The sequence below is a fragment of the Hippoglossus stenolepis genome, chromosome 9 (assembly GCF_022539355.2).
Source record: "Hippoglossus stenolepis isolate QCI-W04-F060 chromosome 9, HSTE1.2, whole genome shotgun sequence".
Taxonomy (NCBI): domain Eukaryota; kingdom Metazoa; phylum Chordata; class Actinopteri; order Pleuronectiformes; family Pleuronectidae; genus Hippoglossus; species Hippoglossus stenolepis.
The window spans coordinates 15,585,283-15,608,648 of NC_061491.1; the positions used below are offsets into that span (position 1 = coordinate 15,585,283).

At 40.9% G+C, this 23,366-nt stretch overlaps 6 protein-coding genes across 9 annotated transcripts; 3 read left to right on the plus strand and 3 right to left on the minus strand.

Moving 5' to 3' along the window:
- Positions 1-253: 253 nt before the first annotated feature.
- Positions 254-1,871, plus strand: LOC118115195 (glutamyl-tRNA(Gln) amidotransferase subunit C, mitochondrial; the record flags this gene model as incomplete). Its single annotated transcript, XM_035166204.2, has 4 exons — positions 254-379; positions 955-1,124; positions 1,296-1,399; positions 1,543-1,871. Coding segments are annotated over 4 exons (462 nt in total), but the record flags the coding sequence as incomplete, so codon positions are not given.
- Positions 1,872-2,593: 722 nt separating this feature from the next.
- LOC118115453 (polyubiquitin-like) lies at positions 2,594-3,822 on the plus strand. The gene is made up of 2 exons (XM_035166604.2): positions 2,594-2,751; positions 2,851-3,822. The coding sequence occupies exon 2, from the start codon at positions 2,853-2,855 to the stop codon at positions 3,330-3,332; it is 480 nt and encodes a 159-aa protein (XP_035022495.1). The 5' UTR covers positions 2,594-2,751; positions 2,851-2,852; the 3' UTR covers positions 3,333-3,822.
- A 1,621-nt stretch (positions 3,823-5,443) lies between these two features.
- pxmp2 (peroxisomal membrane protein 2) lies at positions 5,444-8,905 on the minus strand. The gene is made up of 5 exons (XM_035166603.2): positions 8,679-8,905; positions 8,213-8,335; positions 7,221-7,383; positions 6,382-6,501; positions 5,444-6,199 (listed from the first exon to the last, which is right to left on the minus strand). Exons 1-5 carry the CDS (start codon positions 8,786-8,788, stop codon positions 6,131-6,133), a joined length of 585 nt encoding a protein of 194 aa, XP_035022494.1. The 5' UTR covers positions 8,789-8,905; the 3' UTR covers positions 5,444-6,130.
- A 2,675-nt stretch (positions 8,906-11,580) lies between these two features.
- On the minus strand, positions 11,581-14,648 carry unga (uracil DNA glycosylase a). The gene is made up of 7 exons (XM_035165746.2): positions 14,409-14,648; positions 13,905-14,129; positions 13,719-13,814; positions 12,711-12,808; positions 12,436-12,524; positions 12,139-12,317; positions 11,581-12,048 (listed from the first exon to the last, which is right to left on the minus strand). Exons 1-7 carry the CDS (start codon positions 14,505-14,507, stop codon positions 11,908-11,910), a joined length of 927 nt encoding a protein of 308 aa, XP_035021637.1. The 5' UTR covers positions 14,508-14,648; the 3' UTR covers positions 11,581-11,907.
- On the plus strand, positions 14,129-18,487 carry alkbh2 (alkB homolog 2, alpha-ketoglutarate dependent dioxygenase). 2 transcript variants are annotated; one of them, XM_035165745.2, is made up of 4 exons: positions 14,129-14,302; positions 15,643-15,977; positions 16,031-16,250; positions 16,330-18,487. In XM_035165745.2, the coding sequence occupies exons 2-4, from the start codon at positions 15,692-15,694 to the stop codon at positions 16,637-16,639; spliced, it is 816 nt and encodes a 271-aa protein (XP_035021636.1). In that variant the 5' UTR covers positions 14,129-14,302; positions 15,643-15,691; the 3' UTR covers positions 16,640-18,487. The 2 variants fall into 2 exon arrangements, with proteins under 2 accessions (XP_035021636.1, XP_047197163.1); XM_047341207.1 differs by having other exon boundaries at positions 16,052-16,250.
- On the minus strand, positions 17,577-23,210 carry usp30 (ubiquitin specific peptidase 30). Of its 3 annotated transcripts, none has more exons than XM_035165736.2 (13): positions 23,066-23,210; positions 21,658-21,767; positions 21,403-21,576; positions 21,224-21,327; positions 21,017-21,115; positions 20,704-20,749; positions 20,524-20,618; positions 20,333-20,392; positions 20,134-20,220; positions 19,844-19,924; positions 19,538-19,748; positions 19,340-19,451; positions 17,577-18,874 (listed from the first exon to the last, which is right to left on the minus strand). In XM_035165736.2, exons 1-13 carry the CDS (start codon positions 23,134-23,136, stop codon positions 18,622-18,624), a joined length of 1,503 nt encoding a protein of 500 aa, XP_035021627.1. In that variant the 5' UTR covers positions 23,137-23,210; the 3' UTR covers positions 17,577-18,621. The 3 variants fall into 3 exon arrangements, with proteins under 3 accessions (XP_035021627.1, XP_035021629.1, XP_035021628.1); XM_035165738.2 differs by lacking the exon at positions 23,066-23,210 and adding an exon at positions 22,904-23,051; XM_035165737.2 differs by lacking the exon at positions 23,066-23,210 and adding an exon at positions 22,776-23,046.
- Positions 23,211-23,366: the final 156 nt, after the last annotated feature.

Sequence of the window (23,366 nt, forward strand, 5' to 3'; positions counted from 1 at the left end):
TAACAATATTTACAACATTGATAAGAATAAACAGTTTGTAGAATAATGGAGAAGTGTGTCAAACTGTAAAAGTTTAAGTATTTATACATAAGAAAATGTCTGGAAGAGATGGAAGCAGCAATGACAAATGATTTGAGGAGTTATTGTCAGTAATGGTGGAGTATGTGAGTGAGGCGTATTGTATGTCAAGCAGTTTGTCCATGATCAGCTGCTACCACAATCATGATCCATCACCACTAGATGTCACTAAATACTACGCACTGAACCTCTAGTGCAGGACATTGATTCACTGTTGGTCTTGTTTCCTGGTTGTTTGTCTCTGCTCCAGGTGCCTGAGTTTGCAACATGGGAACCAGTACCAGAGGACCAACGACCCCTGGTAATGTCCTCATTACTGGGTGCTTGTGATGAGTTTGAAATTCATGCCCATTTAGTTTAAAATCCCAGGTTCTGCTTTCTGTTAACAGTCATTTTCACACAGGTGTGTAAATGTAATGTAAAATATAGATTTCAATATAAGTTATAGGAGACAAACTCTGTTGTCAAGATGTACAAACATGTATTCAGCAGTTTATCTGTAGCCAACATGAGACAATGTGCAATACAAACTTTATGAAAGCCCATTTCTGCCACTTTATTAAAAGTAAGTTATTATAATGAGAAAAATATGACTTACCAACTCAAAATAATGACTTAGTTACTCAAAATCATGTCTCAATGTCACGTGTTAGAAACTCATAATAATCAAACACGTTCATAAAATGAATGTACATGTAATAAACCAGCAGATTACCAAAGGTCAGACAGGCTGGGTCATGAGTCATGGAACTGTTTGGTGATTAGACATTATTAATGGATTTAACGGTTTTATTCAAAGGTTATTTACAGCTTCAGGTTTTTTTAAGTGGTGGTGAATTGTACACATTTCTCACCAACACCTCTTTGATTTTACAGCCCACACAAATCCCTGCAGACCTCGTGGACAAACTGGAGCGACTGGCCTTGGTTGATTTCCGGACCAAACAGGGTCTGGCCTGTTTGGAGAAAGCGATACGGTTTGCAGATCAGCTTCATGTGGTTGACACGTCGGGGATTGAGCCCATGGATTCAGTCCTGGAGGACAGGTATGGTACACTTCTGACAAGGCCTGCATATACCAAACGTTTTCTGTGATGTCGGCCACCTCATTGTTTCATCCATATTGCATAATTAATGAGCAACAACCACAGCTCAATTTAACCTCTTGTGAAGCCCACTGCATGATTGTGTTTATGTTTTATCCATGAACAATTCAGGGCTCTATACCTGAGGAATGACACAGTGATGGAAGGGGACTGTGCTGAGGAACTGCTTCCGCTCTCCAAAAACACAGTGGAAGAATATTTTGTGGCACCACCAGGTGGGAATACACCTGAAAACATTAGTGTTGATTCAGTGATTTCTTGTAAATTATTGAGATGACAATTCAAGTCATTTAAAGATAATTTGTCATCAATGTTTTTGCTTGTTATGTGAGAATTAAGAACAATTTTCTTCCCACAGGAAATATTCCTTTACCAAAGCGAGAAGAGAGGGCCGCATTACTGAAACACTCAGAGTTCTGATATGTGTGGTCTTTTCCTGGATTTCATTGACATTGTTTTTTTAATTTGGAGAATGGATGCGTCTTCCAAGAATTGCAATATATGATCAATTGACTAAGAAAAAGTCTTGGTCAGTGTGCTGCTTATCTGCAGCCAATAACAGCTATCAAAAAGCTTTATCAGATATATATAGTACAGTGCATGTTCTGGAACAGGAAAAATAAAAAGCTGCTTTTCATTTACTTTTAGTTTTACACTTTACTTTTACACTTTTACACTATTTTTTAGTTTCACTATCCTTTCATCAAAATGGTGAGTGAGCAGTATGTGTGGCCAAATAGTGTAATGAGGATATTCATTAATTTGATTATATGTATTAGTTATGATCGATTTATATTATTTTCAGGTGTGATGTTTTCTTTGTAATGTTGTTTAACTTTAATAAAAAACGTTTTGTCTATCCCTGTTGCTGTATACAAATATAGACAAATTATTAATGTGATGAAATTGTACAGTCAAATCTGTCAAAACTTGGATGAACATTCCTATGGCAATTCTTTCCATATTAGAAACAAGAAAACCCCCTGCTATGATTTCTTCAGCCCCACCCTTTAAAACGTCATTATCAGGTGGTAAAATCTTAAACTTGCCCTGGGGCTTGTGATGATAGCATCATAACAACCATTGATCGATGTCCCTGCTATGCTGGAGGCGGACGTTTCTGGACATTTCTAGAACCCTGAGGTTTACTCCACCCAAATACTACTCTCTGTGTTCCAATTCAAAGGTTGCTAAGAGTTTCGTGTTGGACAATTTGTGTAATTAGCAGAATTAGCTCAATATCAGGTCAAATAAAGATGGAATCACAAGCACAAGCTGTTGTTTGAATGGTTGCACACACACACACACACATACACAGTGGAAGTCCGTGCATCACATGCAAACATCAATGGGAGGAGAATCGAAACTGAAAGTTAGAGACGGAGAGAGGAAAACGAATCTTACTCAGAGGGGAGGGAGCTGATCAGCTGGGCCAGCCTCTATATAAAGTGACGAGTTGATTCTTCAGCTGTTAGTGTTGTTCTTGCTACTGAACATCATCAGCTTCATTATCTGCTGTTTACTGAAGACCAAGTTTTCCTGAGACGCTTCTGCTTTGAATCAAGAGGTGAGGGAACTGTTTTATACTTACACTATTTTACACGTGAATGTTTATGCCAAAGATTTTATTACAGACTTATTTTAAAATGTTTTAATTGTGTTTCAGACATGGAGTTGATCATCACTATGCTGAACGGGAAGACCGTCACACTGAGGGTGAAACCCCAGGACACGGTGGGCAGCCTGAAACAGGTCCTCCAGCAGAAAATGGAGGTGCCCGTTCAGAGGCAGAGGCTGGTGTTCGACAACGGCCAGCGGACTGACCTGAGCGACGACCTGCGGACCGTGGGCTCCTACGGGCTGCATGCCGGCTCCAGGCTGTCTCTGCTGGTGATCGAGCCGAGCCCGCCGGCCACCTTCCAGGTGTTCCTGAAGAATGAGAAGAACGTGGTGACCACCTACGACATCACAAGCGACGAGACCGTGAGCGACTTCAAGCGCAGGGTCCAGTGCAGGGAGGGAGTGGCGGAGACTCAGCAGAGGCTGGTGTACCAGAGCAGGGAGATGACCTCCGGCAAACTGTCCGACTACAACGTGCAGGGCCTGAGCACCATCGAACTGTTAATGCGTCTGAGAGGAGGAAACTGATCATCATCTGATCATCACAGAGCCTTAAACACAGTGCTTCCGATTTGTTTTATACTTTAACAACACATTCCAACTTCTACAGGAGAATCCATACATTCTTTTTTGGGGGGAAATTGAGGAAAATGTTAAACCAGAAGCCTAAATAGATTCAAGCTCTCCAGCGAGTTTGTTACAAATATGTTTTGAACTTTTTCTGACATCCTGCTGTGATCCTATGTGATTTTTATGTCTTGGCTTAAAGGTCAAGACTGTAAGATTTGGGTTAGAGGGATCTACTGCCAAAAATGTTGTTTAAAAATAATCATAATGATGTTTTCATAAGACCTGAATGTATGAAGAGTTCATGATAATTGGAAGTGTAGCTAAAAACTGAAACTTTAATTTATTATTTTCCTTGTGACAATTTTTTTTTGTGCTAAATGTTCTGTATTTGTTCAGTTCATTAAGAAGCCTGTTGTAAATATTTTAATAAAGTGAGTTTCAATGTGAATTTACATGTCTCTTTATTTCCTGTTCTGTGTTTCTAACGCTGGAAGTATCAGTGCTCAGGGGGTTGCAGCACCTCTACTGGCAAAGGGCTGTAACTGCAAGGCTAATAAAAAGTTGATTAAACAAATAAAATAAAAACTCAACCCTTTGAGTAACATTTCGAGAGTAGCATAGCAGTAGGCACAACATTTTTAATTTCATAATTTTTTATAATATTTGATTGTACAACAAGAGTATTCAGTGTATATATCTGATGATAGTGGTGGTAATGGTGGCGCATATATTTTTAAAGATTTCCATTGATATGAAATTTTGGCTGCAGCACTGATGTGACTTTATTAAATAGACCTTTTCTCAGCACCCCCTGCATCCTTGGAACAAACCACAACACACTGGCAACGCATAGTTAAAACTGACTGTGATACAATTGCTCCTTTGTAACAATCCTGTCTGTTTGAGCAAGTCTGTTTTATCACCACATGTTCCAACTCACAGCTGTATTCATATCTGTTGTATAGGACTGGTTGACCTTCCTGTAAACTCACCTCCCTACCAACTCTTCCTTTCACTGTCTGACCTGGGGTGGATACACTCCCACCACACACTCATACAACACTAAGCACTTCTTCTTCTTCTTCTTCATGGGCTCCTGAACAGTGTGAAGTCAGATCTGCTTAAATAAAACTCTTGATGACAACGTTTATGATCTTCATTTCATTTTTTCACGACACTGACATTTCATATAAATCAAGACTTACTATGACATCAAGATGCTGACAGTGCTTTGTAAGATTGTACATTGATTTAAATGTTCAGATTTTTTTTTACTCACTCATATTATATTATTATATTAAACTCTGAGAAGAAAAAAAGATGAGTGATTTGCCAGATTTGCACATCACTGTTTATCTGAGGAGAAAAATAAAAAACAGCTCAAATAGTTCTGATTTATATTTATTTATCAGTTTAATTTGACATCTATTGCTATTGATGCAGTGTCGGCAACAGTTTATAAAAATGGTGAGTGTGTTGGGACAGAGGATGAAAGTCACTGTAATGGCATCATTATTATTTGTCATGTGTCCTGTTTCCACTGTAATGTCTTGATTTATTTTTTGTTTCAGAAAAATTGTAAGACGTCCAAATGAAACTAGACTCGGACGTGTGACTCACAAACATGTATTTGATCTCGGCCTCACCTGTTTGTTAAGCCTGGATCACCATCTAGTTCATTCCAAACATGCCTCAACATGTTAATGACACTCACAACACAAGGCCTTGTCACATCTGAGTGATGTGCGGAGAATAGAAACTGAAAGTTATCAAGTCAGGAAACAGAAAATGACACAAGAGTGTTATGTTGATCCGCTGAGTCAGCATGAGTATAAACTGTCATGAGTTCAAAATATATCTGACATCAGCCCAACTACAAACATATCAGATGACTGGGAAACAAGAGCATAATAGATCCATGAACCAGTCATCATTCTACAGGACCCTGACAGGGACAAAGCTTGAAAGTAAAGTCCCAAAACAAATTGACATGTCTCTCCCATAGACTGTATATAAAATATCTCAGTGTGAGAGGAGGCTGAGGAAACGTTCACAAAGCTGAGATATCATGAAGTTATTACACATTCTTTTATTCAATTTTTATTGTTATTTCAAAAACTCAGTGCTTTATTTAAGCAATCAATATCAGTGTTGCGGTTAAAAACATATTGCTTTAGTATATTTGTATTCTGATTATACAAAGACAATTGTTACAATTTGAAACTAATACAACATAGTACAACTCCATTAACGTGGCACTGTGAAGAGTGAAATTAAGTCCTGAATATTAACTGACATCTCTCTGATATTCCCTGAACCTTTATTGCACAGACCACAACAAGAAACAAGAAAGGCCAAATTTAGGATTTCATATTTAAAACTCATAATCAAACAACCTATCTTGATCATACAATTATAGACACTATAACATCTTACAAGATAGGGTCTTCAGTCCTCTGTAAAATAATAAATTAATTATAAACAACATTTAGTTTTTTCTGTTTTAACAGAAACAGTCATGTTTCCAAAATATCACAGAAGCCTGTAATAGATTAAATGCATCATTGCACAGGTTTGTTAGGAGTTCCTCAGAAGATCTTCAGTAAGTGAAAATTATAATCCAGATTAGGATCAGGTTTACAGTCGTATATTAAGCAGCCTAGTTAAATTGTTTTAGTTCTTTGAAAGCCACAGAGTCTCTGTGAAGAAGCCGTTTCCTCCTGATTTGTTTTTCGGTGGTGTAATCTTCAGAAGCATCATTTCCTCACCGATGCGAGGTAGGCGTACCAAAATAAGGCGATGATGTTGGCAAACAGCACTCTGAACTGAGAGCAGAAACAGGAGCACAAACCGCAGAGGAAAAAGAAAAACATTGTGGTGTCAGTGTGAGACCTGTTGTGTCTTTAACAACAGGATTTTGAGTCAAACCTTTACAATTCTGACAATAACAAGTGAGTAATCCACCATAAAAAGGTACCGGTCTTAATGGCCCTGGTGAAATACAGACCTGAACAGGCACAAAGTTGATATTGATGAACTGAAAGGGAGTCCACACTTTCCAGTTCATCTTCAGAGCCATCCAGTAACTTCCCCGCATCTTCTTTTCAAATTCATTCCACCCTTTAGCCTGAAAACAGAGTGGAAGATACCATATAATGATGTCCTTTTGCAAATTTGAATCCCCCATCTCAACCCATGATCTCCGGAGCTCAGCCAGAGTCATCTTGGTCACCTTTCTCAGAGTTCAAAATTTTTGGCGGCCAGCTCTAGGGAGATTCCTGGTTGTTCATTTAACAGTTATGGAGCTCTGTGCCGTTTGGAACCTTCAATACAAGCTCTGCAGGCTGTTTCTTCTTCCTTAATGCTTGCTTATTGACATCTTAGACTCAGTGTTAATAGTTTTTATTTACAAACACTACAGAGTTAATACAGAACCTCCACACATCATATTATCTGCTCATCTTGATGAGACCGATAAGCATGTTTGACATTGTCAAGACATATATTCAATACGTCTTGATAAAATTGATAAAATTAAAGATTTTGCTTAATATCTTCCATGCTTTAAAATTAACCATTCAAAATAATATGTTGTACCATCAATTTTTTTCCAGTAGACCCTCATGACTTTTAGATAACTGGATTTAATTACTTTATAAACAGTTTTTATACTGTTGACCTATATAGGGGGGCAAAAGTCAGGATATCTCTTCTTCTGTTGCAGCAATTTAGCTATTTTTTGTCTGTCCCCTGCATGTGATTTTACTTTATGGAAGTGTACAATCACATTTCTGGGATCCACCTTCAGTGAGAGGATTAGGAGAGACGGTTTTTGAGATGACTCACCTCAAGGATGTTCATAACAAAGTAGAAAAGGAGCAGGAAGCCGGGGGCGAATATAAGGCGATCCAGTAGCAGCCGTTTGACTATACAGTACGGGTCGGTGGCGGGCATCCACAGCTCCATCAGCTGGTAGAAGTAATGGCTCACGGGTCCTGTAATAATCAACCTGCAACAGGCATATAAAGGCATAAGAATTTCATAAAGTGTAAAAATACATGGACGTAAGAGCAGAGTGAATTTTAAGAAAGAAAATAAACATTTTATTTAATTTGACAGTAAACTATTCATCAAAAAATGTAATGTTACATAGCTGGTAAGACACGATCCACAAATAAATACACAGGGATTTGTATCTCTATCTAATTTGTATCTTATCTACATATTTAATTTGTACACGATCATTCTCAGAAGTTTAAAGAGTGAGAGGCTGAGAAAAGTCTTATTGACATCTGATGTGTGCTGATGATGTCATCACCACTTGTCACCTTGTCTCCTTATAGCTCTGGCTTACAGCAACTCAGAGTATATTTAAGTTATGGCGTGCAGTATGACATTCAATTTAAACTTTAAAAAGTGTGTTGTCACGACTGTTGAAACCAAGGAGGATCAGTGGCAATATTCCCCCCCATCATTCATTAAAGTAGTAAATGTAGTGAACAAAGGAAAATATGTGGGACATATCACCAGGAACAGTTCCTGTGATGATGACTAATGACGACTCTGAAATAAAGATAAATATACATCGATAATAATAAGTTGAGGTTCACAAATAATTTTCGATTGAAAGTAGATTTACAATTGATGATAAAGGAGTTGACTAGAATAAGAGGAACAGATATGAATACAGATGTACAGATACAAGTCACTCTACTTTTATCTGTGTATTCTGGATTACAAATTTCGTAACTTTGTTTGGGAATACCCATTTAACACCACGGGAATTATGTTGCACCATGGCTGACATATTTTTGATGTCGGTCTGTATAAAGTCTCACCCATAAATGGCGTAGCGTGCAGCTCCAGCTGTGTCAATCTCACCGAGCGGGCCTCCATGCTTCAACTTTTTTCTTGCCTCCAAAATCTGAGACAGGAGATTTCCTAGAGCTGAGAGGATGCCACTGAAAATATCAAGGACGCGCACACACGCGCGCGCGTTAGTGTGTAACAGGAGAATTCAGAACATGGCGCTGAGATGAAATAAAAATGAATCATGGGTCATTAGAAGGGGAGGTTCTCCGGGCAGATGCTGATTGGCTGAAGCCAGGGTGCAGACACACATGAGCAGTGTAAACAAAGTGATCTGCACAAGTGAAAGTTAACTAAACTACACTGGTTTAACTTTGTAAGTCCTTCAGTAAATGAGATTCTTGAATGTTTAAGAGTAACACAGAGGAAACTGGGCAGAGAACCAGCAGCGGGCAGCTCTGCAGAGAGAACAATCCGACCGACAGAGCCACAGACCTGGTCACAGACTTGGTGAGGATGGGGTATTTCTTCAGGAGAACCAGATACTGCTGGAGGAGGCGGACATGTAAGAACGCGTCCCGGACAGGTCGACTTTCAACAGGCATGGTCACTTCTTCTTCTTTCCTGGAGCAAAGCGAGCAAACATCACCACGACGAACAAAAGGTTCAGGGGCGAAGTTGAAGAAGGACGCCCACTCGGGCTTCCTGTCTGCGTCATTGCGTCACCACGCCCACACGGCGACGTCCCATACAGTTACGGTTTGTTTTTCTGATCAAACCTTTTTAAGTGTAAAAACCTTTTACTGCTTCAGAACCAGTTTAACAGGTTTATATGTGGAAGAGCATAGATATGAGCAGTAACAGAGGAGATCATATGCACAAGGCTGAACAGAATAATAAATAATAAATTTACAAATTTTAAAGGAGAAAAAAAATATTAAAAAAAATGTGAAATGCTCCGTTAAGAGTGAATTATTTGCATGGTGGACATGGATTTTTGTCAAATTATTATTTCTGTTAAGTTAAACGACGGTTGTAGTTTGAACTCTTCTTTATGAGCAGAGAACAACAGACACTTGATAAACAGAAAAAACATGTCACAAATCAGAGGCAGCTCAGTATGTAATACAATCTCTGTGCTTTCACAATACATGATCAATATATAAATATATAACGGACCTTCGTTATGTGGCTATTTATGACAATTACATTGCAATAATTAGCAATATTGGGCCCAAGCACCTATGTAATGTCATTAATCTCATCTTTGTCTGACAGGTAAAAATATCCATAGTGAAAAAGGTTTGTGGAATATAATGGTTAAATACAGTGAGTTATACGAGGTGTAAATATGGTCATCACACAGTGTCATAATAATTGTGTTAAACACACAGAATAAGGACACTAAAAGCTAATTCAGTCGAGGTTCCAGTGTTATGTTGGCCTGCACATTACATCTTACAGCTCTGTGAGGATGATGCTGCTCTGCTCAGGATTAGTAAAACTCATCTTTGTATAAAGGTGTTTTAAGGTCAAGCCTTTGATGACCTGTGACAAAGATCAAAAACTCAAGAACAAGTAGAGGATATTAATTATTGTAAACAAGTTACCTCATGTTGCATTATGTTGACTTATTTTCACAGTATCACTCCCATTTATTCTAATTTTTTATCTTTCACCTATATGTTTTTGTTTGTTTGTTTGGTGCTTGCAAATCCACCAAGCTGATGACGAAATGACTGTGTAGACCAGGGGTTCCCAAAGTGGGGGTCCCGACCCCCCGGGGGGGTCGCGAGATGCCGTCCAAAAAACAAATACAATTTTAAAATAATTTTAAATGGAATATTTAACCCATTATTGTATAAATATATACATAAATATGAGTTGAAATTAGAATAAAACCATGCAATAACAACATTTCCATCAGTTTTTTCCTTTTTCTTTGTTGACCCATGAGGTTATTACGACACGGATTAGCAGAATGAGTGAGAGGTACAAGACCAAAAGAAAGTCCGAACTAAACAAACAGACAATCCCAGCCGAAGCTCAAAGGGCATCATGTGAGGTGGCATATTTAATTGCACAGGCAAAAAAGCCACACACAATTGGCTAAACATTAATTAAACCCGCTGCTGGAATAAGCTGGAATCAGTGCCGCTGTCTAACGGGACTATTGCCTGGCACATCACCGACATGGCCCAGGACATAAAGTGCCAGCTGGTGGATAGAGTTAAGAAAGGGAAATATGCTTTAGTTAGATGAATCCACAGATATATCAAACTCTGCCCAGCTGCTTGTTTTCATCAGATACAGTTTTGACAAAAACGTAATGCTGTTTTGCTCCGCGCTGGAGTGGACGTGCACAGGTGAGGACATTTTTACAAAACTAAAAGAAGAGGGACTATCTTTGGAAAACTGTATTGGTGTGTGTCGGGACAGGGCTGGAGTGATGCTGGGGGAAAAGGCAGGACTGAAAGCGAGAGTCTTACAAGTGGCGCCGCACGTAAATTTCACGCACTGGATTATTCACAGAGAATCTCTTGCAAGCAAAACACTTGAACCAGAGCTTAAACATATTCTTGACATTGCGATAAAAATGGTCAACTACATAAAAACACGTCCACTCAATATCAGACTTGCTCTTGCGGGGGAAATGTGCTGAGCCGCCTGCATGAGCTGCGGGACGAGGTGCGCATATTTCTGATGGAGCATGGATCCCAGCTCGCTGACCACCTCACTGACCCTGACTGGTTAACAAGGCTGGCGTACTTGTGCGAAAAGACGTTCTCAGCCCTGACATACATAAAGAATAAATACAGAGCGCAGCTAAACGTGGAGAATGATCTCCGAGTCACCGTCTCCAAAATAAAGCCGAGAATGGACTTGCTCTGCCCCATGCATATTGCCCACCTATCTCATTAGTGAGTTTAAGAAATGAAAGTAATGTTTAGGCTAAAATAAATAACCCTAAAGTTTTTGCACATGGCAGCAATAAGGTGTCTGCTGCTCGTTATGCATACAAATGCGCACAGACATCACCTGCGCACTTTTTTATACTTACAGTATATGCTCACTCAGCCCTGTTGTTTATATTCTATTTCTTAAATTGCTATAAAATAATATCATGGCTGTAAGGCTGTTGTTCTTTTGTGTTGTATTAATGCCCGTGTTTGCATAGGCCTAATAGTGCGTGTGCGTGGCTGTGCGCAACATTATATACCACATCCAGGGTAGGTGGGGGTCGCCAGTCTCTGGCACCGTTATTGTGGGGGTCGCGGGCTGAAAAGTTTGGGAACCCCTGGTGTAGACAACACCTGCAGAATAATGGACATCTAAGAGAGTTACCATCTTTTAGATTCAACCTCAATGGGCAAATTCAAAGACATTACAACACCACTTCGAGTTTTAGAACAAGTTTAATGGAACCAACACTTGAGTAAAGAAAGTCAGAAAAAGCAAACTTGAATGGCTGAACTAAGAACCCCATAAGTGTACACAAACATATTTACAACGTAGGAACTGACAAATGCAGATGACACAACTATGAACCACAACTAGAACAATAAGGCCATTAAGAAAAGTCGGTGTATAGAACAAACAAACTCTTTCATTGAAAAAAAGCATAGTTTTGCTGAAACAGGAAACTGTGGAAGCTTATGTGTGGGTTTAGGTCTGTAGTTAATGGTAACACGTTAGAAAAACTGACTTACACATGCATAACAACTTAAAGTGCCTTCCAGTCTATCGGAGACTTCCCAGATTCCTTCAGCAGCTCGTTGGCCTTTGAGAAATGCTTACACCCGAAGAATCCCCGATGAACAGACAAGGGAGAGGGATGCACGGCCTGCATCACATGGTGGCGTTTCTATAACAACAGTGTGAAAACTTAGATGCGTGAACAAAATAAAAAGCTCCTGTTTCAATTGTTTGTAAGAAAACTAAAGTGTCCACCCACCCTGTTAATAGCAGCTCCTTTCTTGTGAGCATATGACCCCCACAGCATGAAGACGAGGCCCTCCATGTTATTGCTGAGCCACTGCACCACAGCGTCAGTGAAAGTCTCCCAGCCTTTGTCTTTGTGAGAGTTGGCCTGATGCGCTTTGACGGTCAACACAGCGTTGAGCAACAACACACCTGAGGATTGAGGTCACAGAGGGAAAAGATGGCAGCTCTATCAATCAATGAATAACAGCTCTCTTGTTGTGTAACTGTGTGTAAACACTAAGGCTGCTTTGGGTTTTCTTTTAAGTACCTTGTTGGGCCCATCCAGTCAGGTCTCCGTGTCCTGGGTGCTGGAAGCCGTCAATGTCTGAAATCAGTTCTTTATAAATGTTCTCCAAACTGGAAATGAGAAATTTAACAAAATTGACCAAAGCCTTTTTCAAACATCAAATCTGGAAAATGTGTGTCCCGTGTTAGCAACGTCATCAACACGCCACTCGCTGTGAATTGTGTGGAAATCTTACTACTGTACTCTCATTTTGGCCCCACATGACAGAGCTGAGAGACTCTGAGGAGGCTTCTCACCTGGGTGGAGGAGAAACTGGTTTCTTGACACTGAAGCACAGTCCGTGGGCTTGGTTTGCACCATGATACGGATCCTGGCCAAGAATCACCACCTTGACCTGGAGTGAGAAACAGATATTTTCTGTACCACTATCTATAAGTTTAAACTGGGCTCACAATAACTCAACTAAAAAGTAAGAAGCTTGTGTCCTGGACAATGTATATTTACAGATGTCGACTGCTCAAGTCCACAGAACCAGTTACAGAGGCTTAGTAGTCTCAAAATACCTACAAAAAACGTTTTAAAATTCCACTCTATAAGAATCTGTATCGATATTTTGTGTAGGTGTACCTGTTTTTTTGATCAAAATGTGATCACAAAAAAACTAAAAAGTAAGAATAAAGTTTGTAACTGTCTACTTCTGTTTTATTTGTTTTTTCAAGTGTAAACTTGAAATAAATCAGCATTTATTTTTCATTTTTATTATTATTTCATATAAAAAAATAAACAGTCTAGTATAAATCTGATTATTTTCTAAGGAATGCTGCAAAGGTTCACCACGTTAGATGGACTTTCTTACTGTCCCAAGCAGCCACTGGTTTCTGTTCATTTCTGTACTGTGTCAAAATCAGTTAGCACTTAACTTTATTAAGTGGTGTAATCCAGCAGTCATCTCTTTGTCAGTTTAAATGCAGATTTATGTATCTGAAAGGTCCCCACAGCCTTAATCAATAACAACAATGTAACTTTAAATCAAAGAAATGCAGACAAATGTACACTGCACCAATTAGCCAGCTGTTTCTCTTAATTATACATTTCCATACAATATAGAAATTAACAGAAGTCTATGGATACCTTAGTAGTTATGATCTGATATATATGTATACATATATACTTGCTTTGATTATTTGCTTTTGCCTTGGAAGTTGTGTTATGAGTCATATAAGCCTCATTTATAAAGCTGACCAGAATAAAGTGTTTTATACTTTAATGTCAGGACACGTTTCCCAGGTCAGTGTTTCACTCACATCTCGGATGTCACACGTCTGAGTCCAGGTGAAGACGTGCTCAGCAGGGGGGAACACCGTGTGACGTTTCCTCTCCCCAGAGACAAAGTCCATCAGCTGTGACAGATGGGAGGGGACGTGAGGGGATGTTAAACTACAGACAACAACACAGTGTGCAGCAGTGCGGTGACATCATCATCCTCTCACTTGTTTGAAGTACGCTTTTCCAAACTCCGGGGACAGTTCCTCTCTCCAGCTCTCCCCGAAACCAGGAAGCGTGTGAGCCGAGGCGAGTCGCTCCAGCGCGGCCCTCTTGTTGCGGGCGATCCGCTCCTGCTGCCCCGGAGACAGAGGGTTCTGAGCGGGGGAGGCTGCAGCAGATGAAGGAGGACTGGGCGGCTCTGAATCCACCGCCGAGGCTTTCCTCTTCCTCTGCATAGTTGTAATATGTTGAGTAAAACACAGAGCAGATGAGAGCGGCTTCTGGAACCGTCCACAGCGGAGTAAACACATCGTCACGCGGGGGAAGCCTCGGTGTTTGCAGCGAGTGGTTGTGAACGCGGCCCGGATGACGCGGATCGTGTCGCGGGAAACTAGACGCTGCAGTGAGGCACCGTTACATTCACTTTACACGTAAACATCAATACGTTTTCACTGTGCAAACGTGGCGCGTGCTGTCATGTTAGCTACAGAACCAGAAGCGTCACTCACCGCGTCTTGAGCTTCATCGTCGGTTTGACTTAAATCCTTAGAAATCCGCTTTTTGGAGACGGGCGAAAAAAACGAATGGATCGTTTTCTGTCCAATCATCTTGTTGCGCTGCAGTAAAATACTGAATGTCACTGAGTGGTAAATAGGAAAGATAAGCAGCAGCAGGCTCCCCTGGAAAAAACTCAACTTCAATGAATGGGAGCTCAGTATTTCGCGCCAACACAGAGCGACGTCACTCGGATTATGATAATGAGCAGGGCTCTGTTCAAGAACAACTGCTATGAAGGATGTTCACCACTGTTCTGAGTCAGTTGCTGCACTTAGCATGTAGAGAAATGTACAACTAACACGGTGGTTTTACGGTTATACAGACGCGCTGTTGTGATTGTGTTCAAGTCTTTGTTGTTGACTCTGTTATGTGGAAGATGGGCGATTATTTGAGTGATTAGTCAACAGTTAATTTGATCATCTTTTGACTCCTTTTTCAAGCAAAAATATGGCCCGGTTTTTATTTGTTCCTGCTTCTTAACCAGAAAAATGTTCATGTTTTATTTTGTCTCATATGATTTTGAATCAAAACAGTTCATAACGTTGAGCTCAAGGACAATGTGACTGGTATTTACACGATTCTATATAGATAGATACGAAATAACACTAATCAAGATACCAAAATAGTTAAACCGACTGATTGATAAAGGAAACGGTTAGTTGTGCTGGGTAACTGGGTTAATTTTTAACAATTTTTAGAGAATATATATGAGGCATATATACAATATACTTCCTCCCACTACACAGAAACAAAGCCAAAATATCCCAGATACGATACCACCATCTTGCCTATTTGGAGCCAGAGTTTTCGCAGTGGCGATGGTGGATGGAGCCGTGGTCGCAAGGTCTCCCGATACACTGAGACACACACTTAGTCATGAGTCAGTTTCAGCTGTCAAGCCTGACACTTCACCCCGATGTCATAGCATCAGGCTGAAGGAAAAAGACCACTTGAACATATGTGATTTGGTCCATGTCCCAACTAATATGGAGGAGGCAGGGTTTATGAGCCATACTGCAGCCAGCCACCAGGTGGTGATAGAAAGGCTTTGGCTTCACTTTGGCGTGGTCGTCACGTTGTCTGTCCTTATATACAGTCTGTGACACTAACCAACACTTAAGATGCTTTTGTCACATTTAATCTGGAAATCTGTGTTAATGTTTGATTCTTCTTTGCTTCTTCCAGATCTCAACAAGTAAAATTAAGATCCTCAGACACGAAACAGGTTCCTACAATGGATACGTTTGTGGCTCAGACACAGAATAAACGCTCATGCACCAGTGATGCCGTAACAAGAGGAAGTCCAAGGAAGAAGATCAAACTGTTGGAAGAGGCGAGGGTAAAGGAAGAGGAGGAGGAGGAAGAAGATGAAGATGCAGCTTTAGCAGAGTTCTCTCATCCTGTTCTGTGGCAGAAAATAGAGGCAGAGGGACTAGACTGTGATTATGCTTTACTCTTCTCCAGAGAGGAAGCAGACCAGCTGTTTAAACAGTTGGAGGAGGAGGTGGAGTACTCTACAGGTACAACATCAACAGCACTTTTTTGTAATGATGTTGAAGTTGCTGTTGAGCAGTTGTGGCTGTTTCTTTTCCAGGGGAAGAAGCAAAGGTTCACGTGTTTGGAAAGCTGTACAATATACCCAGAAAGCAGGCGACACACGGAGATGCAGGTTTAACCTACACTTATTCTGGGGTGAAACGTTCAGCCTGCCCCTGGACTCCAACCTTGGAATCCATCCGGGACGCTGTCACAAAAACAACAGGACAGACCTTTAACTTTGTCTTGGTAAACAGGTGAGAAATGACTGGGCAAACGTTGTAAAGGTCACAGTTTGATGCATCACCCAGATGAAAGTGCTCTTTGCTCCACCAGGTACAAAGACGGGCAGGATCACATGGGTGAGCATCGGGACGATGAAAAGGAGCTGGACCCACTTTGTCCCATCGCCTCCGTCTCTCTGGGTGCAGCACGAGACTTCGTCTTCAGGCACAGAGACGCTCGGGGAAAACAGAGCAGCCGGCAGATAGAACCTGTGAAGCTGGAGCTCAGTCATGGGAGCCTGCTCCTCATGAACCCACCCACCAACACTTTCTGGTACCACAGCCTTCCTGTTCGCAAGAGGGTCCTTCTGCCTCGCATCAACCTCACCTTCAGACGCATCGTACTGGACAGCAAGAAATGAGAGGGAGCCACAGTGGGGGCAAGGCCCTAACTGGTCAATACTGCCCGAGGATATAGACAAATATTACAGATCTAAAACGTGTTTCTCAATGTTGTGGCTGAACCTGAGTGACAAAATGGCAGCACACGGTGAAGGTGAGGAGGCTCAGCTGGGACTCTGTTTGAATCTGTGGTCAAATTTCTGTCTCATTCAAGTTCAAACTGAAACTATCAGTTATATTTTGTATAGTACTAATGTTTACTGAGTCAACAATGATAAACAATTCAATCCTCTTGAAGAATCACAGGATCTCATTGATTAGAGCAGGCAGGCCGTATTTTGACAGAGCCCTGATTTTAGATTAGGCCTTTAACCTATGTGGTGGTAAAAGGAAAGATGACTATTATTCCAGATATAGGTTAATTGATCAGACTCCAAATTTAAATGTGATGACAACGAAGTGAAGGTGATGTTAATCTGATCTGACATTTAAGGATTTCAACAAGTTTCTGGAGCATCGCAGATATTTTTTACCTTGGAAATGGATGTTTGACCCAAAACATTTTCATGGCTCTTGGTGGGAACATTTAGGAAACTAATATGTGTGCGTCAAATTTGGTGCATCTTGATTGAATATTAGGGGACTGTTGGGCCATGGTGGAGGTTTGTTCTCGACTGAATGTCATTCTAGTTATAATCTGTCTGCCTTTGTCACGTTTACCCTGTGAAATGATGTATTTATTTATTCTTTTGAAAACTACTGCTAGTTTGTTTCTTCTGTGCATATTTGATCAATATAAAGAAAATTCTTAGACTTGTTAGAGATTCAGTGTTGTCTTCAAAGACACTTGAGGAAATGTGTTAGTTGATTCTAGGCATTTCTACTGATAGATAATACTGTATCTGTTGTCTCAAGCTATCATATATTTATGTTGCTTCAATGAATCTAGAATGCACATTAGTTTAGTTTTTTTAATACCTGAAAACAATCACCTTTACAGATTGCACACAGATACACAATCTCACATGAATATACATTTGTGCAAATCGCAGACAGTAACCAGGAGCGTTTTTCTCGCGGATTGGTCAGAGCAAACAAGGCAGTTATAAGTTACACAGAATTAAAAAATATTCAGGATAACTTGCCCAATACACCTGCAGTTTTCCTCTGGCTTTATTAACCAAAAGCAGATCATTATGAATTTGTTACAGCGCGGGTACATCCTTTTTCCATTAAGAGATCTTATGTTATGTTCACATCAGCTGCAGCAGACGTGGTTTCAATCCACGTCCAAATCCTGCACAATAAAGACAACATGGCACTTGAACCTCAACTGTGCAGCTCTGCAAAACAGGACAGTGTAAGGATTACTGGAAACATAGAAAAATATCAAATTCATCAGCTTATGAACTGAGTCGATCCATTTCAGACTACGTGCTGGGAATGATTAGGCAGATAAGATTAGACAATGGAGAACCAGAGTTAAGCCTTTTTCAGAATATGCAACAAGTAGCATCTCCATGAAGTCCTGATGAGTTACCTCTGTTGAGCTGAGTCCACGCCTCCGACAGCCTCAACATAAATAACACTATATACTTCACACATGAACATTGTGATGCAGGACTCTCACCATAGAATCCACTATATTGTCATGTGTTGCTGTTTTCTTGTCCTGTAGAAGCCACATTGACAGAAACTGTTACACGTGTCAAACGTCCGACAGGTCCATCATCATTTGGATTTAGAGCATCCTACCATCAGACCAGACTGAAAAGTGTCCGCTCATGGAATTCATGTCAGAAAACGTCATCAGTGATCTTCAACATGTTGCTGTGATCCAGGAAGTAAAATCACCTCTTCTAAAACTCCATGATTGCTTTCCTTTCGGCTCTCTAAGTCATAAACTGCCCGTCGATAACAATGTTTTAACTGGCACATACAGCTGTGACAGTTTGATCAGAAAGCCTGAAGTCACTCAGGCTTCGAAGTTGCAAGGGTCCAGTTACTCCTCGGAGCGCAGAGCGAGGTTCAGCCTTCGCACTCTCTCGTAGAAGAGCATGTAAGCGTTGGAAGACAGCACCTCGTGCAGGCTGGCTTTTCGCACCGAGTCGTCCGACACCCAGAGCCACTGGGAGCTGAGGGGCGAAGAGCTGCGAGGCGAGGAGGGGCTGCGGCGGTACGTGACGAAATGTCCCGAGTGCATGTCCCCGTGGTGAACCAGCACGGCCGTGAGCTGGAAAAGGTATTCTGTAGAACTGGGGGAGGAGACAGTGTGGTCACAAACATACACAGACTGGTGACAAATAAGAGTGAAAAGCAACACAAATAGTAAAGTGTTGAGGTAACATAGGGCCAGCAGTTGACTGCAGGTGACTGTGAAGGCGGTATTTTTTCAGGAACGATTCATCTATCACACCAAACAGTCTTTGGCTATATTTGAATTGATCTGGTTCTCTCTCAACATTGTGCTATGCTTAATCAAAACGGATTATGGATTATTCAGAACCAGTTTGGCACATTCTCTTACAAAATTATAAGCTGAAGCCGCAAAGAACATTTACATCTTTCTGAAAAATCACTTAAACAGACAGATGAAGGCAGCAATGGTCCTCATTCCACATCTGAAAAGGCTTTTGATTACCTCCACAACACTGAGTAACCTGATATGTGTGAGTTCCTTCTGTTGTTGCACCGTGATCATTTGCTTTCGTCGGGGTTACCTGTAGTCATACATGAGGCCGAGCTGTGGGTTCACACCAGGAGAGTGAAGAAATAAAGATGAACAGGTTCCATTGGAAAAAGGTTTGTTGTTGTTGTTGTGATGTTCTGCATCTGGAAATCAAAATACAACAAATATGATGCACTATAAAAAAGGTCATATAAAGTAGAATGATATTACAGAGACAAATTCAACGTACCTGTGCCATTGGAGGTGACATCATCCGTATTTTCTGCTTTCTTGGGCTTTGGTGCACATGTGAGCCGCTTATTTCTCTGCATGGGAACTTTGTGTTTGTAGTGGTCCATCGTTAGATACTCTGTGAACTGCACATGCTCCTGTTTTTTGATAGGGGCTCCTTCACTGGACCACGTCAGTCTTTGTAAATGGATGCAGAGGCACTGGGGGAGCTGGAGGAGGGAGGAACACATCAGAAACAGACAAGTTTGCAAAACAGACAAAACATAAATACATAAATAAATAAATAATAGAAAGTGACAGTTACCTTTCCCAATTTTAGCTGTTTAACAAATGTTGTTCTCTGACTTTCCAGAACTTGTCCGATGGCTGCGGACTCTTGTTGAAGCTGAGGACAAATGATCCAAAACCAAAATTAAACAAAATCAGCAAAATAAATGTCTTTATAAAGAAACACAAAACAATAACATGTAAAATAAACCAGTCACATGAATGTAAATGCACTTACCATAATATTCCTGTCTATGGTTTTCAGTGAATTACTTATTTAATGAAATGTTTTACCAGAATTTGCCCCTGACACTGTGGTGAATGTACCTTTGTGCAGTTTTCACACTCCACTTCTTTGATGGTTTCTGAGGAGATGAAATGCTGAAGACACTGATCGAGAGAGATAGGTCGACCCTGAGGACACACACAGATCAAATTATGACAATCAGAGCAACAACAAAAGCATAGTGAGAAGTGAGAGTATGATAACACTTAATATGCATGTGTTTCTGATGTTTTTGCTCACCCACTGAGGTAAAGGGATGGACAGGGAGAGACTCTCAAATGAGTCATACCGCACCGGACTCTGTAAAAAAACAAAGCAGAGTTACAAATCAGCTCAAGAGGGTAAAAAGTAAAATAACACAAACTAACGTGCTATTCACTTGACTGGCTACAAACAAACAAACAAACAAACAAACAAACAAACAAACTCACTTGTTGCTCACAGCGCTTGCAAGACATGTTGCTCGTTAAACGGCCATGAAAAGGATGATGGCACTTCCAAGGACTTGGTATTGGATGAAGTGGGGCTGCAAAACAAGAAATTAAAAAAGTTAAAATTATTATTATGTGTGGTTTAATAGGCTATTATTAATAATTGATTTATTGTCTTACCTCGACTTCTGCAGGTCATAGAATTATCATCTTGATCAGGGAGACTCTGATAAGAAATGAAGACATACACACAGAAGAGTTAGGAGGGCTGTACCAGATTTGTCACAACTCTCTAACACTGGCTATGGTTCACATTAAGAGACATAGAGAGATCTAGGATGCAGATTTAGTGTTAAAATGATGTAACTATCCACCTCAAGACCACACATGTACTTCAAAGTGCAGAACTGAACTATAAAACATACTGTATGGGAGGCATGTGACACACAAGAGAGATTTTAGTGCCGTTTTAGGGACAAAGATGATAACTTGCCTCGAGGGACTGCATGTCGAACAGGTGAGTGACTTTGGGTTGACGATCCCGTTCCTCCTCCAGAGAAGATGTGAGGACATGAAAAAGTTCATGTGCATCCTTGAGGGAATAAAGCAACACAACCAGAGAAGATGTTAATAAAACACTGCATAATATATTTTGCACCGAAATGTAAACCAGATACCACTCAACAGCAAGATGACCGACCTGCTCTTCAAATGAACTAATGTGCCAGCGGTACAGTCTGAGAACATCCAGGAGGCATCCGGCATCGAGTACTTCTTCCGACCCAGGTTCGTCACAGGACAGAGCTGTTGGTGTACAAATGTCAGAAATATGAATGAACCACTCCTCTCTAAAGATTCTGACAGACTGCTTTCACATACCTTTGAGTAGCTGAAGCAGCGTGTTAGACAGATGGTTGTCTTTGCACGACTGGATCATAGGCGAATCGGAAAACTTCTCCAGCCACCTGACGAAAGACGGACATGCCGCCAAACCCTGAAGCAACGAGTTGAGGAAGCAGGTGTTGCTCAAGTTCAACAGACCAGGTACCATACCTGAAAGAAAACACAAGTTATTGTTAGTTACTGCTGTAATAAAGCAAATCTATGTATTTATGAAGGCAAACCAAATCTCACCATTCTTTCTCTTCTTTCTCTCTGTTATTGGGCCCCACAAAACATAGACTCCAGCTGCAATCGCGGCAGCTATTCCACCGATGACACCCCAGTTTTTAATCATCTTGTTTCTGAAAAAACAATATACAGACAGATGACAAATTGAGTTTTACAACATATCTGTGATTTGTCATCTCAGTTATCTATATTATTAGTTATGTATGTATGTATGTATGTATGTATGTATGTATGTGGAGATTCTCAGTCGTCCAGGTCATGTTATATCCAGGTGCTAAAAACGGGTGAACTGGACTTAGTTGAGTTTTTTTAAAGTTTCCCCTCTCATCCAAGAGGCTTCTTCAGTTCTGACTGACTGCAGGGAGTCCCAGGGATTTAAGTTGTAGGGCCATTAGGAGTCGTTGAGGTTTAGTATGTAGCTCTTTACTCTACACATGACATCTTATGATTCTCTACGTCCTGGAAGAGGAGGGAAGCCTCATCTGTTGCTCTACATGAGGTAGAGACTCCAAAGGAAAATTTGTGACATTGAGCTATATAAATTAAACTAACTTCATCAACTGCTCATCAAGACTAGCAAAGTACCATATAAATACAGACGATTTAACATTCAATCAACATACAAAGTTTTGTGCAACAATATTATTTTTCTGTGTAGAATATAGTTATATGGAGGTGGTCGGTGGTTTGGGACGATTGTTTTGAATTGTTTGGAAACCCACGTGGGTCAAAACCACTGTTTTCTTCTTCTATGTTTTTATTGAATGCAGTCTGCCCTGAAAACACGGAGTAAACAACACGTAACGTGAAGCAAACTAAATCAATTAATGACACGATCCACAGACCGGTCATCCGATTAGTTTACTGTGGGAAAACAAACGCCTTTAACAAAACAACACACCCTAGTGGTCCTGTTAGGAAAACATGAACTTGTTTGTTGATGTTATTTAATAACATATAAAGGTGATAAAATCCAAGTAGCGACACAAGCACCCCTCCAAACACACACATACGTACATACACGTACACACACACACACACACACACAGACACAGACACCACCTGCCCCTTCTAACAGCTGAGTGACCATGAAGCACCGTGTTAGCATCAGGTTAGCTTACCAACAACACCGAGGTCAGGCTGCCCTCAGTCAACTACGTCGCTTCCATTCACAACTATTCAAGCTGTCATCTTGACAAACAGGACACGTAAATCTTAGCTACGTTCCACCGTTAGCGGGTTTACCGACCGTTCACGTTAAACCGGACCGTCCCTGTGTGTCTGTCTGTCTGCGCATGTTGCACTTTAACTCCAACGCACGGTGACGTCGCGACCCGCCTGTTCCTCCCGCCCCGGTCAGAGCCCCGGCTAAGCTCGGGTAGCTGCTGTTTGCCAGATGGAGAGATTTTACCTGACGACGCGTCCAGTGCCAAGAAACTCCCCGACGAGCTTATCAGAGGATTCAGGTCTGCACCGAAACATCCTGCTCTCATGGCGGAACTGTGGCCCGCCGCGGCGTGTTTCAGCACGAACCCGCGGAAGGGGAGGGGGCGGATGTGTTCACACAAAACACTCCGACATCCCAGTGTGTGTTGTTGTTGCTGCCTTAGACTGGATGGTTTTTGCGCACATTTGTTTTTAAACATACTGTTCTTTATAGCAGAAAGAAGACATAGGGGATATACTTAAAATATATAAATATATGTATGTCT

What these genes read in the sequence shown, in the direction of transcription:
- alkbh2 (XM_035165745.2), top strand. Translation starts at nt 15,692, where the DNA reads ATGGATACGTTTGTGGCTCAGACACAGAATAAACGCTCATGCACCAGT. An exon ending in GGAGGTGGAGTACTCTACAG is followed by an intron (nt 15,978 to 16,030) that starts GTACAACATCAA and finishes GCTGTTGAGCAG; the next exon opens with TTGTGGCTGTTTCTTTTCCA. An exon ending in AACTTTGTCTTGGTAAACAG is followed by an intron (nt 16,251 to 16,329) that starts GTGAGAAATGAC and finishes TTGCTCCACCAG; the next exon opens with GTACAAAGACGGGCAGGATC.
- LOC118115453 (XM_035166604.2), top strand. Translation starts at nt 2,853, where the DNA reads ATGGAGTTGATCATCACTATGCTGAACGGGAAGACCGTCACACTGAGG.
- usp30 (XM_035165736.2), bottom strand. Translation starts at nt 23,136, where the DNA reads ATGTTTCGGTGCAGACCTGAATCCTCTGATAAGCTCGTCGGGGAGTTT. An exon ending in GCTGCTTCAGCTACTCAAAG is followed by an intron (nt 21,328 to 21,402) that starts GTATGTGAAAGC and finishes GTACACCAACAG; the next exon opens with CTCTGTCCTGTGACGAACCT. An exon ending in TTAGTTCATTTGAAGAGCAG is followed by an intron (nt 21,116 to 21,223) that starts GTCGGTCATCTT and finishes TATTCCCTCAAG; the next exon opens with GATGCACATGAACTTTTTCA.
- unga (XM_035165746.2), bottom strand. Translation starts at nt 14,507, where the DNA reads ATGATTGGACAGAAAACGATCCATTCGTTTTTTTCGCCCGTCTCCAAA. An exon ending in ACGATGAAGCTCAAGACGCG is followed by an intron (nt 14,130 to 14,408) that starts GTGAGTGACGCT and finishes ACAACTATGCAG; the next exon opens with AGGAAGAGGAAAGCCTCGGC. An exon ending in AAGGAGCTGCTATTAACAGG is followed by an intron (nt 12,049 to 12,138) that starts GTGGGTGGACAC and finishes CTGTTGTTATAG; the next exon opens with AAACGCCACCATGTGATGCA.
- pxmp2 (XM_035166603.2), bottom strand. Translation starts at nt 8,788, where the DNA reads ATGCCTGTTGAAAGTCGACCTGTCCGGGACGCGTTCTTACATGTCCGC. An exon ending in GCACGCTACGCCATTTATGG is followed by an intron (nt 7,384 to 8,212) that starts GTGAGACTTTAT and finishes TGCCTGTTGCAG; the next exon opens with GTTGATTATTACAGGACCCG. An exon ending in TTGTTATGAACATCCTTGAG is followed by an intron (nt 6,502 to 7,220) that starts GTGAGTCATCTC and finishes CTCTGTTTTCAG; the next exon opens with GCTAAAGGGTGGAATGAATT.